At 49.8% G+C, this 12,681-nt stretch overlaps 1 protein-coding gene across 1 annotated transcript in view; it reads right to left on the bottom strand.

Moving 5' to 3' along the window:
• SAE1 (SUMO1 activating enzyme subunit 1) overlaps positions 1–12,451 on the bottom strand; it is a 58,946-nt gene extending 46,495 nt beyond the window's left edge. The window contains exons 1-2 of the mRNA XM_037059352.1: positions 12,273–12,451; positions 591–702 (exon numbers count right to left, since the gene is read on the bottom strand). Coding sequence (XP_036915247.1) covers positions 591–702; positions 12,273–12,370 — 210 coding nt within the window. The 5' untranslated portion in view covers positions 12,371–12,451. The remainder of the gene's footprint in view (positions 1–590; positions 703–12,272) is intronic.
• Between the last annotated feature and the right edge of the window lie 230 nt (positions 12,452–12,681).

Genomic DNA, 12,681 nt, shown 5'->3' with positions numbered 1-12,681 from the left:
CCTCCCAGCAGACTCTGCACTAAAGCAGTCACTGGGGGGTGTGGGCTCTGCCGTGACAAAGCTCCAAGGCAGTTCTGCGTTTCTGGTTATCCAGGGAATTTCTGGGCACCGACTGGAAAGCTACTCCTGTCCCTCGGGACCGCTCTCCAATGCAGCGGTTAACGCCACTTACGGAGAAGCAAGCTCCGTGAGGGACAGCAGCCTCCACTGACCGCCCACCCAGATCGTGGTGGTGCGGAAATCGAACACGTCATTGTCTCCAAAGGCTACCGTTCTGTTCATGTCAGCCCTCCTTTCACAGCCCGTAAGGTGAAAGCAGAACCCCCCAAATCTCTAAGTGTTTATACCCAAGAGAGGAGACAGCTTTCGCCCTGGCCAGGTAGCTCAGGTGGTTAGAGTGTTACACCGATATGCCAAGGCTGCCGGTTCAATCCCTGGTCAGGGCACATACAAGAAGCAACCAATGAATGCATAAGTAAGTGGAACAACAAATCACTGTTTCTCTCCCTGTCAAATCAATTTTAACAAGGGGGGTGGAGGGATTGTTTGGGTCACGCTTTGGAGAGTGAGGAGGTGGCTGCACATCTCACCTGCTCGTGATCCAGCATGGTCAGTCCCTTCACTCCTGCCAGGATGAGATTCTTGGCGATTTCTGCCCCGAGTCCTTTCATGCCGACGAGAAGCACCCGTGAGGCCCGTAGCCTGCAAGGCAGACACTGTTAGCGGCGTGACAGAGAGCCCTGGGAACGTGCCGAGTCATTGTGGAACAAAGCAAAAGGGCCGCATCTTTAATTTTCGTTAATTAGCTGCACGGAAGCAGCACAGCCTCCAAACCAGAAAAGAGACGCTCAGACCCATCCTACGGGGAACCATTCATTCAACAAGTATTTGCAGAGCACTCACGCCAGGCACCTCTCTCAGGCAAACGTGATCCCTGCCTTTCCGTAACTTAAACGTCATGAAGAAAGCAGGTGTATAGTCGTTCGTATGGAAAATAACACGGTAATTAATAAACAACGCAAGAATAAACTCCGTTTCGCACACAGGCAACTGTAAATCTACTTTCGTTTCACCTTGGATATCATGTCAAAAAGTCATGATGCCCTGGCTACACCAGCCAGTGGATTGAGCGCAGGCCTGTGAAGCAAAGGATCACGGTTCAATTCCCAGTCAGGGCACATGCCTGGGTTGCAGGCCAGTTCCCAGTGGGGGACACATGAGAGGCAACCACACACTGATATTTCTCTCCCTCTCTCCTTCCCTTCCCCTCTCTCTGAAAATAAATAAAATATTTTTTTAAAAAAACTCATGAAAATCAAGCGGCATGCGGGTCCAGACTAACAGAGGATGCTATTTCCGTCAGACTCAGCATGGAGGCCGAGCACAAATCAAAATGAAACAAAAGAATGAATATACTGATATTTGGGAGAAGAACCTTCCAGGCAGAGAAAAAACAAGTGCAAAAGCCCTGGGGCAGGAGCGCCTGGCGAGTTTGGGGGCCAGGAAGAAGCAGAGCGCGCAGAGGGAAGACTGGTAGGCAGTGAGGGTGCGGCCAGAACCAGGGGCTGCATTGTGGGACCTCTCCGGGGCACCGGAAGGGTTCAGGATTTTACTGGAAGCCTGGTGAAAAGCCATGGGGGAGAGGGGCCTGGAGGGGAGGAGTGTCGCAGTTAAGGGGAGAGGATGATGGCTTGGACTAGCAGGACAGCGCAGGAAGAGGTGGGAAGGGGTCCTATAGGCCACAACACACGAGCAAAACCACGCAGCAGGAAGGAGGGTGTGGCGAGGACACGTTTGGGTCATTCTAACCACCACCACGATGTTGAAGAAGATCAGGCCAACAAAAGGCAGTCAGAGGGTGGGCTCTCTGTCCCACGCAGTGTGGACTTGGCTCTGAGGTCAGAGCTACAGGGAGGCAGTGTGTAGGTCCACAATGTCTTATTTCAAATCCTTTGCGCTTGGGGGAAGATAGACAAAATTCCCATATATAACAGCACAAGTTCCTTTCAATGAGAAGAAAACAAAGAAATTCCTTGAAGCAAAAGTGTTTTAGAATCTGGCCCTGGCTGGTGTAGCTCAGTGGATTGAATGCGGGCCTGCGAACCACATGATCGCGGTTCGATTCCCAGTCAGGGCACATGCCTGGGTTGCAGGCCAGTTTCCAGTAGGGGACTCACAAGAGGCAACCATACATCGATGTTTCTCTCCTTCTCTCCTTCCCTTCCTCTCTAAATAAATAAAGTCTTAAAAAAAAAAAGAAGTGTTTTAGAATCCAAATTTTTCAGATTTGAAAGAGGAATAGAGTATGGTGTCACACAGGCCCATCTCACGGGGTGATCACTTTGTGAAGTATGAATGCCTTAGTCCCTGTTATGGGCCTGAGGCTAAGGCAATCTTGCACATCAACTGTAACTGAAAAGTAAATTCCGCCCTGCCTAGGTAGCACAGTTGGTTAGAGTGTCGTGCCGATACACCAAGGTTGTGGGTTCAATCCCTGGTCAGGGCACACACGCACGAAACGTAGCCAATGAAGGCATTAATGAGTGGAACAACAGATCAATGTTTCTCTCTCTCAAATCAATAAATAAGAAAAATGGATTTTACAAAACACAAAATAAAATAATAAAGTGCCTGGGAATGCAGATGGGTGCAGCCACTGTAGAAAGCAGTGTGTAGATCAAAAAATTAAAAACAGAACTGCCTCTTGATCTAGAGATCCCACTTCTGGGAATATACCCAAAGAAACCCAAAACGCTAGTTTGACAGAATATAAACACCCCTATGTTGGCCTGGCTGGTGTAGCTCAGTGGATTGAGCACAGGCCTGCGAACCACACGTTCGCGGTTCGATTCCCAGTCAGGCCACATGCCTGGGTTGCAGGCCAGTTCCCTGCAGGCCAACTCCCAGCAGGGGACGCACAAAAGGCAACCATACATTGATGTTTCTCTCCCTCTCCCCTTCCTCTCTAAAGGTAAATAAATAAATAAATAATCTTTTTTAAAAAAAAGAAGCATACATTGATATTTCTCTCCTTCTCTTCCTTTCTAAAGACAAATAAATAAAATGTAAACACCCCTATGTTCACTGCAGTGTTATTTCAATCACCAAGATAGGAAAGCAGCCCAGACATCAGTGGAGGAGTGGGTAAAACGACTATGGGACATTTACACAGTGGAATACTGCTCAGTCTGAAAAAAAGAGGAAAATTTTACCCTTTGTGACAGCATGGATGGACCTGGGGAACAGGTCCATGTCTGTTTGCTTCTCCAAAACCGGTCCGAACAGCCTTGACCAGCGTGGCCCAGTTCACTGGGCACCATCCTGCACAGTGAGAGGTCACACATCGGGCAGGGCACCTGCCTGGGTTGCAGGTTCGGTCCCCAGATGGGGTGCAACTGGTCAATGTTTCTTTCTCTCTCTCGCATCACCTTTTCTCTCCCCTTTTTCTAAAAATAAATAAACTTATTTTTAAGGAAGCGGTTCTAATCATGATGGACATGACACATCGTTAGGCTAGAAGTGTTGGGTGAGAACAGTGGCCGAGCCCTACACTGACTCTTGCCAACAGCAGATTCGGGATGTCCTTCATGGATACGATCGAGGAGAAGATGCAGGGTAAGGAAAATACTGACAGTAATTTCCCCCAAGGCATATATGTCTGGGCCTTGGCTTCTCCATTATTGCTTTTATTACTCCACAGCCAACCACAGGCTGGCAGACACGGCCTCTCCGGAGGAATGACAGGTCCCTTGTCCGAGATGCACAGCATCCCAGCGACGGGTGGGTGGGGGAGGAAGGAAAACTATGCAGCTTTCCAAAGGAGCGCCAACCCCTCCAGAATCAGCAAATGTAACAAGCTACATTTCCTAAAAGAATGCAGCACCCATACCAGACCCTTGACGTCAGAAAGGCGGAGTGCGCTTGCGTTTAGCTGTACCTTCTCCAAGTCTCTGCCGTCACCGCGAGTCTGCGAGCTCTCCCTGCAGAGTTCGGAGAGCTCTGGTCCTCACGCTGCTGCACCTGGAACTCCAGGTCCCATGCTCCCTTTCGGTCTCAGTGACCGTGTTTTCTGCTGTCTGGCTGCTCCAAAGATACAGCTGGAATGGCCCAGTTCTCTTCAGGGAATCTGTACCTTCCAATGTTACCGATGGCCTCCTGATCTCCAAGCCCACTCACTAACTTCTCAGGCTCCCTTCCCCTCCACAGTCTTTCAGCAGCAGGCAGTGCCTGTCATGCGCGCCCTCCAGGTTGGAAGGCCTGGGTTTGAACGCTGGCTCTGCCACTTCCTACCTGGGTGACCCAGAGAGGCTGCACAACCTCTCTGAACCTCAGTTTACTCGCCCGTAAAATGGGGATACCAATTCTGACTGCATGTTATTTAGTCTCCTCCACAACCTGGTCAAATGTGTATGCAAAGCCATCCAGCGTAATCTCAGATAAATAGGAGACACAGTATGTTACTTGAATTTACTGAACTTCTCCCCAGTCCCTACTGTCTTATCCATAAAAGGCTCAGTAAATGGTTCCTTTTGGTTTTCAATAAATCCTGACCAAAAAAACCCCCTAAGGCTGGCACTTAAAGCCACTGGTTCCGGCCCTCCTCCTACTCCCCAGCCTTACTTTGCGCATGCCCAAACAGGCCATCAGCTTCCGCCTGTACACTTCAAATGACAGCATGCCCTGCAACTAGTGGAGAGGTCCAAACGCTGCCTGCTTGCAGGTTTCTCATTCAAGTGCATCCCCATTCGCCATCAAAGTGATGTTGTTAATCCTGAACCAAGCCAGGGGCCCATGAGACTACAGCTGATTTAGGGCTCAAGTACATGAAAAGCACTTAAAATAGTAGCTGGCCCAGCCCTGGCTGGTGTGGCTCAGTTGGTTGGACCCGGAATAAGTTACCCTAAGTGACAAAAGGAATTGAGATGACGCAGTTAAATTAAGGGCTCCCCCTGGCTGGTGTATCTCAGTGGATTGAGCACGGGCCTGCGAACCAAAGGGTTGTGGGTTCAGTGCCCAATTAGGGCACATGCCCGGGTTGTGGGCCAGGTCCCCAGTAGGGGGCTCGTGAGAGGCAACCACACACTGGTGTTTTTCTCCTCTTTCTTCCACCCTTCCCCTTTTTCTACAAAATAAATAAAATGTAAAAAAAAAAAAAGATCCTGCTCCTAAAAAAACAAATCTTAAAAAACACACAACAGCTGTAATTACCACGCACAGAGGACTCACTAAGTACTGGGCACTGAGCTGGGTACATTACGTAGAGTACGTCAACAAAATCTGGATTGTGGCTCTTCACCATTTTTCTCTCTCAAATAAAAGCGTGCACATCCCCTAAACACTGCATAACATTTCTCTTCCTAAAAGTCCAAGGGGACTCCACAGACCTGGGGGGGGGGAGGGGAGGGGAATCATGTTTCCACAGGAAACAATCCATGTTTGCCTTAAGGAACGAACAACTAAGGCTCGGAAAAGGTGTCCGAGCTTTCACAGCTACCAGGCGGCCAGTACTGGGGTCAGAATACAGTTATGACCGTGACCTACGATTTCTTCCTCTCAGTGTCTCCCCCGTGATGCCCTGTATACAGTAGGTTCTAAATAAACACCTGCTGACTCAACTCCTCTCTCCTTGGACTTCTGCTGCCACAGGACTATCTTTGAAGTTTCTGGGAAGGATGGAATCAGAGGCTCTGTATATAAACTTTGAATTCACAACACATACTCCGAGTTAAGTCAAGTCAATGAAGTGCACTGGGGACTAAAAACTCTTAAGACTCTCAAATTCACAAACTACCCTTGACTGAGACTCTAATGTGTAAGAGTCGGCCATGCAAAAATCTGGTGTGAGGCCATTTCAAGTAGGGACAGCATGAAGTCCCCAGGGCCAGGGAGAGCTTCGGCACATCTGAGGACAAAAGACTCAAGGAGCCTGAACACCGGCCAGGTCAGACAAGCCAGGGCGTGAAAGAAAACAGATCCTGAAAGCTTTGGATTTTACTGAGTATGCCAGGAAAAAAAAAAGTCACTGGAAGACTTTAAGCAGAATGCCTTTTTTTTTTTAAAAATCCTCACTTGAGGAGATTTTTTCATTGCTTTTAGAGAGGGGGGGGGAGAAGGGGAGAGGGGGAGAGAGGGGAAAAGGGAGGAAGGGGGGGGAAGCAGAGAAAGGAGAAGGGAAACATCTATTGGTTGCCTTGTCATATGCGCTAACCCCCGGGGGTCAAACCTGCAACCCGGGTACGTGCCCTGACCTGGAACTGAACAGCCACCTTTCAGCCCACAGGACGATGCTCTAAATGAGCCCCACATATACTAGCCAGGGCAGGACCCTCAATTTAAATTCATTTGGCTGCTATGTGCAGAGTACATTATATGAGTGCGGGCTGCGAACCAAAGAGTCACAGATTTGATTCCCAGTCACCCAGTCAGGTCACATGCCTGGGTTGCAGGTCAGGTCCCCAGTGGGGTCCATGTGAGAGACAACCACATATTGATGTTTCTCTCTCTCTCCCCCCTTTCCCCCCTCTCTAAATAAATAAAATCCTAAAGAATTAAAAATATGGCCGCAGAATTATGAAGTCCCTCCCCGTGTGCGCGCGCGGGCGTGCGTGCGCACACACACACACACACACACACACAGTCAAGAGTGGAGCAGAGGAGACCAGAGAAGAGACCGCAGAGGTCACCTGAGATGATGGGTGTGGCTTAGGCTAAAAAATGTGGCAAGGCAGGTGAGATAAAAGTCTGAAGCACAGCCAACAGGGCTTCCCAACAGACCTGATGAGCGCTGAAGGGACACGCAGGAACAAAGAACTAGGTTTCTGCTCTATGCAACAGGAAATGGTGGGGCCATCAGCACGCTTCAGATGTGATTACTATCCCCTTCTAAAAGAAGTCTCTTCTTGCCCTGGCTGGTGGTGGCTCAGTGGATTGAGTGCAGGCCTGCGAACCACACGATCGCAGTTCAATTCCCAGTCAGGGCACATGCCTGGGTTGCAGGCCAGTTCCCGGCAGGGGACACACCAGAGGCAACCATATATTGATATTTCTCTCTCTCTCCTTCCTTTCCCCTCTAAAAGTAAATAAATAAAATCTTAAAAGAAAAGAAGTCTCTTCTTCACTTAACAGAGCCTTTCATTTAAACCCCCAATCCCGCTCCATCCAACCGACCATTCGTGACAGGCACTTAAACGTCCTGTCAAAACCCGAAATACAACCCAGGCCGGCTCCCAACCATGAGTCGCTTCTGCAAACCCGCTCCTCCTAGTCTCCCTCCTCCTCTGGAGTCCCCATCAACCCACTGACCCCGCTTTACATCTACCTTATTTATCTCAAGCTACTTCCTATCTGGCTTCTCTTCTTTTGTTGGTGGTAATTTATACTTGTCAAATAATTGCAGCTATAATTTGCCAAACGCCTTCTGTGCGTAGACACTACTCATGCATCTGCTCATTTAGTTCTCCACAGTCTCATCCGGTGGACGATACTGTCTCCACTTGATCAATGAGAAAAAGGAAGCACAGAGAAGAAATGTATCCGAGGTTAAAAAACTCAGAAGTTCTCAAGCTGAGATTCACACTCAGCTATTTGCCACTCTCGCCCCCTGGAATAAACCGGCCCTTAAAGGCAACAACCAGCACGAGGCACAGGCTCGGTCACCTCCATGGAGATGGGTGGTGCCTACGGAGCCACCTGCGGTGCTTCCGAACCGCCTGCAGTGTTGGGTTAAGGAGCGCTCGAAAACAGGGAAGGTTTTATAGTCCTTTCTCGTAAAGTCAGAATTTCAGAATTAAAAGAGTCCTTAAAGATTTAGTTACACTCATCCTTCCTTTGTGCAGATGTAGATCCTAAGGCCAAGAATTGGGCAACTCTCCCAAGGGGCTCTTTAGGAGAGCTGGGAACCGAACCCAGGCCTTCTGGCTTCCTAGCTCTTGGCAGACTGCAGCCATTTCATTCACTCAACAAGTATCTCAATGTCTCCACGCCCGCAAGCGTTGGAAATTTAAGAGACCAGTAAGAACTCACGTCTTAATTGCTGAACATGTATAAGCTGCTTGCCCTAACAGGGCTTACAATCTACTTCCCTCTTTCCAGTCCCGACCCTTCTCTCTCTTAGATCCGGGGATAAACTACTGTGAGCCTTTGTTGTGAAAGGCAGCACAAAACCTATGGAGGCGCACATGCCCAAGAACAAACACAGCTGGCAGCCTTTACGTCAATTTGATTGAAAGAACGTGCCCCTGTGGTGGAAAATGAGCTGGTACGGAAATAGCAGTCGTCGACCTGAGGCTAGCCACTCCGCACCAACCCTACTCCCGTCCACTCAGTGCACTGTATGGGGAGAGTTGGCTCCCTTCTGTGAACCACATCTGTAAAGTGGGTTATGCACCACAGCAACAGAGGCAAATTCACAGGCTTACAGGGGCCAATGTATTTACAAGTGAAGCTGAACTGTGGAGAGGATGGCAAAGTGGAGAACCCATGCTCTGCGTAAAAGAGGCCGCCGCCACTTAGCTCTGGCCAATGTGGGGGTGTCTGACTTTTCCTTTTTTTGATGGACAGAAATCGAAAACTGTGTGGGACTCTACATGAAATTTCTAGATGAAGGTGGGGGGGGTCACACTTTCCCCTAACTTCTCATTAGTAAAAATTCCAAACATACAGAAAAATAGAAAAAGTAACATTTTGCCCTATTGGCTTTACCCATAAACACACGCTATGGCATTCCACGCTTCTAACGGTACATCTCCAAAAAAGGACATTCTCCATAACCAAACTATTAGCACATCTAGGAAATAATGCCCAAATATCACCTAATAGGACTGAATGTTCTAATCTCCCCCATTCTCTAAAAAATGTTTTATTCTGTAAGTGTTCTTTTTGAGTCAGGACCCAGTCACGGTTCACACCTTGCATCTGGCTCCATCTCTTGGTTTTTATTTTTTTTAAAGACTTTCTTCATTTTTAGAGACAGGATACGGGAGGGAGAAACAGAGGGAGCGTGACATCAATGCGCTTGTGCTAGAGAAACTTCAATGGGCTGCCTCTGGCCTGCCCCACAGGCCAATGCCCCCGCCCCCGCCCCAGCCACCTGGGTGGAACCCATCCAGATTCAAACCAGTGACCTTTCAGTTTGCGGAAGCCACCCAACCCCACCGAGCCACACTGGTCGGGCTGGGCCGCTCCGCCTCTTTATTCATCTACAACAATGGCTTCGCTTGTCTTTCCCTTCACAGCGGCTTCTGCGATTGTCTTATAAAATGTATCATTTACCTCAATGGTGTCCTTCAATTTGTTCCTCTGTTCTCTAAAAGCACGATTAGGGTTACGGATACTGAGCAGGGAATCTCCAAAGATGACACTGTGATTTGCTCACCTCAGAAGGCACATTATTAATAATCACCTCCAAAAAAGGTTTTTATTTCTCTTTTGTTTGAGTATTACCTTGGTCTTAGGAATTCTAAGTTATTCAGTATTTTTTTTAAAGATTTTATTTATTTATTTATCTTTAGAGGGGAAGGAGAGAGGGAGAGAAACATCACTGTATGGTTGGTTGCCTTTCGTGCATCCCCTGCCGGGAACTGGCCTGCAACCCAGGCATGTGCCCTGACTGGGAATCGAACCACGATCCTCTGGTTCGCAGGCCCACGCTCAATCCACTGAGCTACACCAGCCAGGGCCTCTTCAGTATTTTTAAATGAAGTTGTTATTATTTTTGATGCTCAAACTGGCCCAACTTTGGCCAATTCTCTAGATTCTTCAACGCGGGCAACTAATTTCCAAAAATGTGCAACACTGCATGAGACAGAGTCCGGTGTAATCGCGAGACTGTGTGAGCTAGGCCCTGCCTGACCTGACCACTCTCTATTCCAGTTTCCTCCCAGAGCTGCTCATCCAACATCTCTGTCACAGAACGACACTGGAGCCAGAATGCCGTCTGTACAGACTGCCGTCTCCCGGTCAGGCACCCCGAGTTCTTTGCACTTCACAAAGGAGCCCCAGGCCCCAGAGTTTTCCTCTCACACCCAGCGTTCCCTCAGAGGCGAGTCAATTTGCTTTGTGGCACAACCTTCCTGCCTGCACAAGAGAGGAAAAATCACTGTTTCACTGCTCTTCCTAGTCCAGAGCCCTGCTGCGAGACTCGGCTGACAAATGGACGTGACAAGACAGTAAGCGGGGGTACGGACCGGCTCAGTGGGTTGGGCGTGCCCTGCAGAGGGAAAGGTGACTGGTTCCATCCCATCAGGGCTCATACCCATACCCAGGTCGTGGGTTCAGTTCCCAGTCAGCTGGGGGACATACGAGACGACAGCGGTCAATGTTTCTATTCCTCCCTCCTTTCCCCTCTGTAACAAGTAAATAGATGGTTTGTTTTTTTTTAATAGGGGAAAAAAGGGGCCCTGGCTGGCGTAGCTCAGTGGATTGAGCACAGGCCTGCAAACCACACGATCACGGTTCGATTCCCAGCCAGGGCACATGCCTGGGTTGCGGGCCAGTTCCCAGCAGGGGACTCATGAGACGCAACCATACATTGATACTTCTCTCCTTCTCTCCCCCTCTAAAGATAAATAAAATCTTTAAAAAAGGGGGGGAGAATGGACATGAGAGCCCTTTAATAAAATCCATAAGACTAGCTACAAATACTTCCCAAATTTTAGATTACTCCTTCCTTCTTTCCTTCCTTCCCAGGACTCTCAGCCAACCCTTTTCGGCTCTCCCGAGTTCAATACCTCTCCACTCCCTCAGAAAAACCGCCACCTCCCAAGCATTCCATACCCTTCCAACAGCAGACGCTAAAATCAGCGAGCCCCATCTATGTCTCCAGGCCCAGTGTCAGTCATCCCCGAGTTCCTCCTCTCCTACCCTGCACTGACTCCTTCAGCAAATCCTGGCCCCTGGTATCCTCAAAATAGATCTTGAATACATTAGCTGACCCCTTCTCAAGAGTTCTTGACCCCGTTACCTATGTCTCAAGTGGATTACTGTAGGAAATACTGCAGCAGTCTCCTAACTAGAACCCTTATTTCCACTTCTGCCCTCTTCAACCAATTCTCCACACTCCAAGAATGGTTCTTTTGAAGCACAAATCACATTAGGTTACTCCTACTCAAAACTCTCCAACCGGTTTCCCAGCACACTTAGAGTAAAAAAAATAAAAAGCTGCCCTCCCACTCATTTGGTGGCAACCATCCTCTTTTAACTTGTCAAGCATCCCTGGCCTCCAGGACCGCGCAGCTGCTGTTCCCTACGGCAGGAAGGTCCTTCCAGCCGCCCTTGCCCTTTCAGACAGAGCTGAGGCACAATACCTCCCCTTCAGAGAGGTCTTCCCTGGCCACCCCATCGAAACAGCTGTCCACCACACCGTCCTTTATCAATCCTCTTATCTTGCTTTATTTTAATCCCGGAGAACTTGTACTACCTAAAGTTATATTATTAACGTTTGTCGCCAACACTGGAATGTAAGTTCCACGCGAGGAAGGAGTTTGTTTAGTCCAGGGATCTGTGTTCTCCGCCTAGAACAGTGGCTGTGGAAGGGGCTCGATAAATATCTGACCAAATCAATCAGCTCTTTCAAAGAAATCATTTCCTCTGGCAGCTATTCCTCAATACCCCAGGTAAGCCCTGCCTCAGTGGCTCGTCTTCTCTGGACTCATCTCCGTTATCTACACACAAGCAACCTCCTCAGGTACCTCCAGCCCCCCTAGACTCCTTGAGCCTCTCGCGACCGCCACTAAAAATAATGTAGAGCTCAAACTCCTCCAAAATCCTCCTTCATTCAGACTGACCCACCCCTTAGGAGCCACAAGAATGTAAAATGCATGTTTGGTTCGCCAGTCTTCCCCAGCGTCCAGCAAAGAATGGGTCCCTACTATCTAGGAATGAATGAATTACGCCCCGTTACCCTTCATCTTTTCCCGGCATCCCCGGCCCCTCCTATTCCCTAAGCCCCCACCCCGGACCTAAACTCCACCATCACCCCTTTCGGGTTTCCGCCTCGCTAAGTTTGAAATCCACCTAATCCCTTAGGGCTCCACCGCCCCCTCCCAGAGGCCTCCAATCACTCAGAACGACCATCTCACCCCTTGGGACATCCCGCTTCCCACACCTTCCGGAAACCAACCCTCGCAGTCGTCCCTGGCCGGCTACCATCCCCGGATACAGAATTCCCGCCTCCTCTCTTCAAACTATACCCTCCGCTCCTGGAGGGCCGCAAACGCCTCAGGCCAGGCGCCCCCTACAAACCACTCAACCCCACAAGCTGCACCAGCCCTGACCGTTTCTGGGCCTCCAGTCCCCAGAGACGGATCTGCCGGTCATACTGCGCCGCCTCCTCCTCACTGATGCCGCCGCCTGCCTCCTCCTTCTCCACCATGGCGCCGGGTCCTGCTGCCTGCACTCCCGGTCTGCTCACGCCAACTGCCGCCGGCCGCACACCCCGGGCGCGTCTGCGCTTGCGCCAGACACCGAGCCTGCGCAGTAGCTCCTCCGAGGCCCAGCCCGCCCGTGCAGCCTGAGACCACGTGGACCTCTCCAGCTTCAAAGGCGACTGCCAGTCACGTGAAAGAGGATCCAGCCAATCCTGGCCCGACAATGGCCGGGCCTATGGCCCCCACGAAGATACTCAAGTGATCTTTGTGAGACTATTCACCCATTAGGTATTTACGGACCGCCTGCTGCAAACCT

The sequence above is a fragment of the Sturnira hondurensis genome, unplaced genomic scaffold (assembly GCF_014824575.4).
Source record: "Sturnira hondurensis isolate 20B ecotype Veracruz unplaced genomic scaffold, ASM1482457v3 Scaffold0001020, whole genome shotgun sequence".
NCBI classification, from domain to species: domain Eukaryota; kingdom Metazoa; phylum Chordata; class Mammalia; order Chiroptera; family Phyllostomidae; genus Sturnira; species Sturnira hondurensis.
The sequence above is the reverse complement of the archived record's forward strand: the minus strand, read 5'-3'. Positions and strand labels throughout refer to the sequence as shown.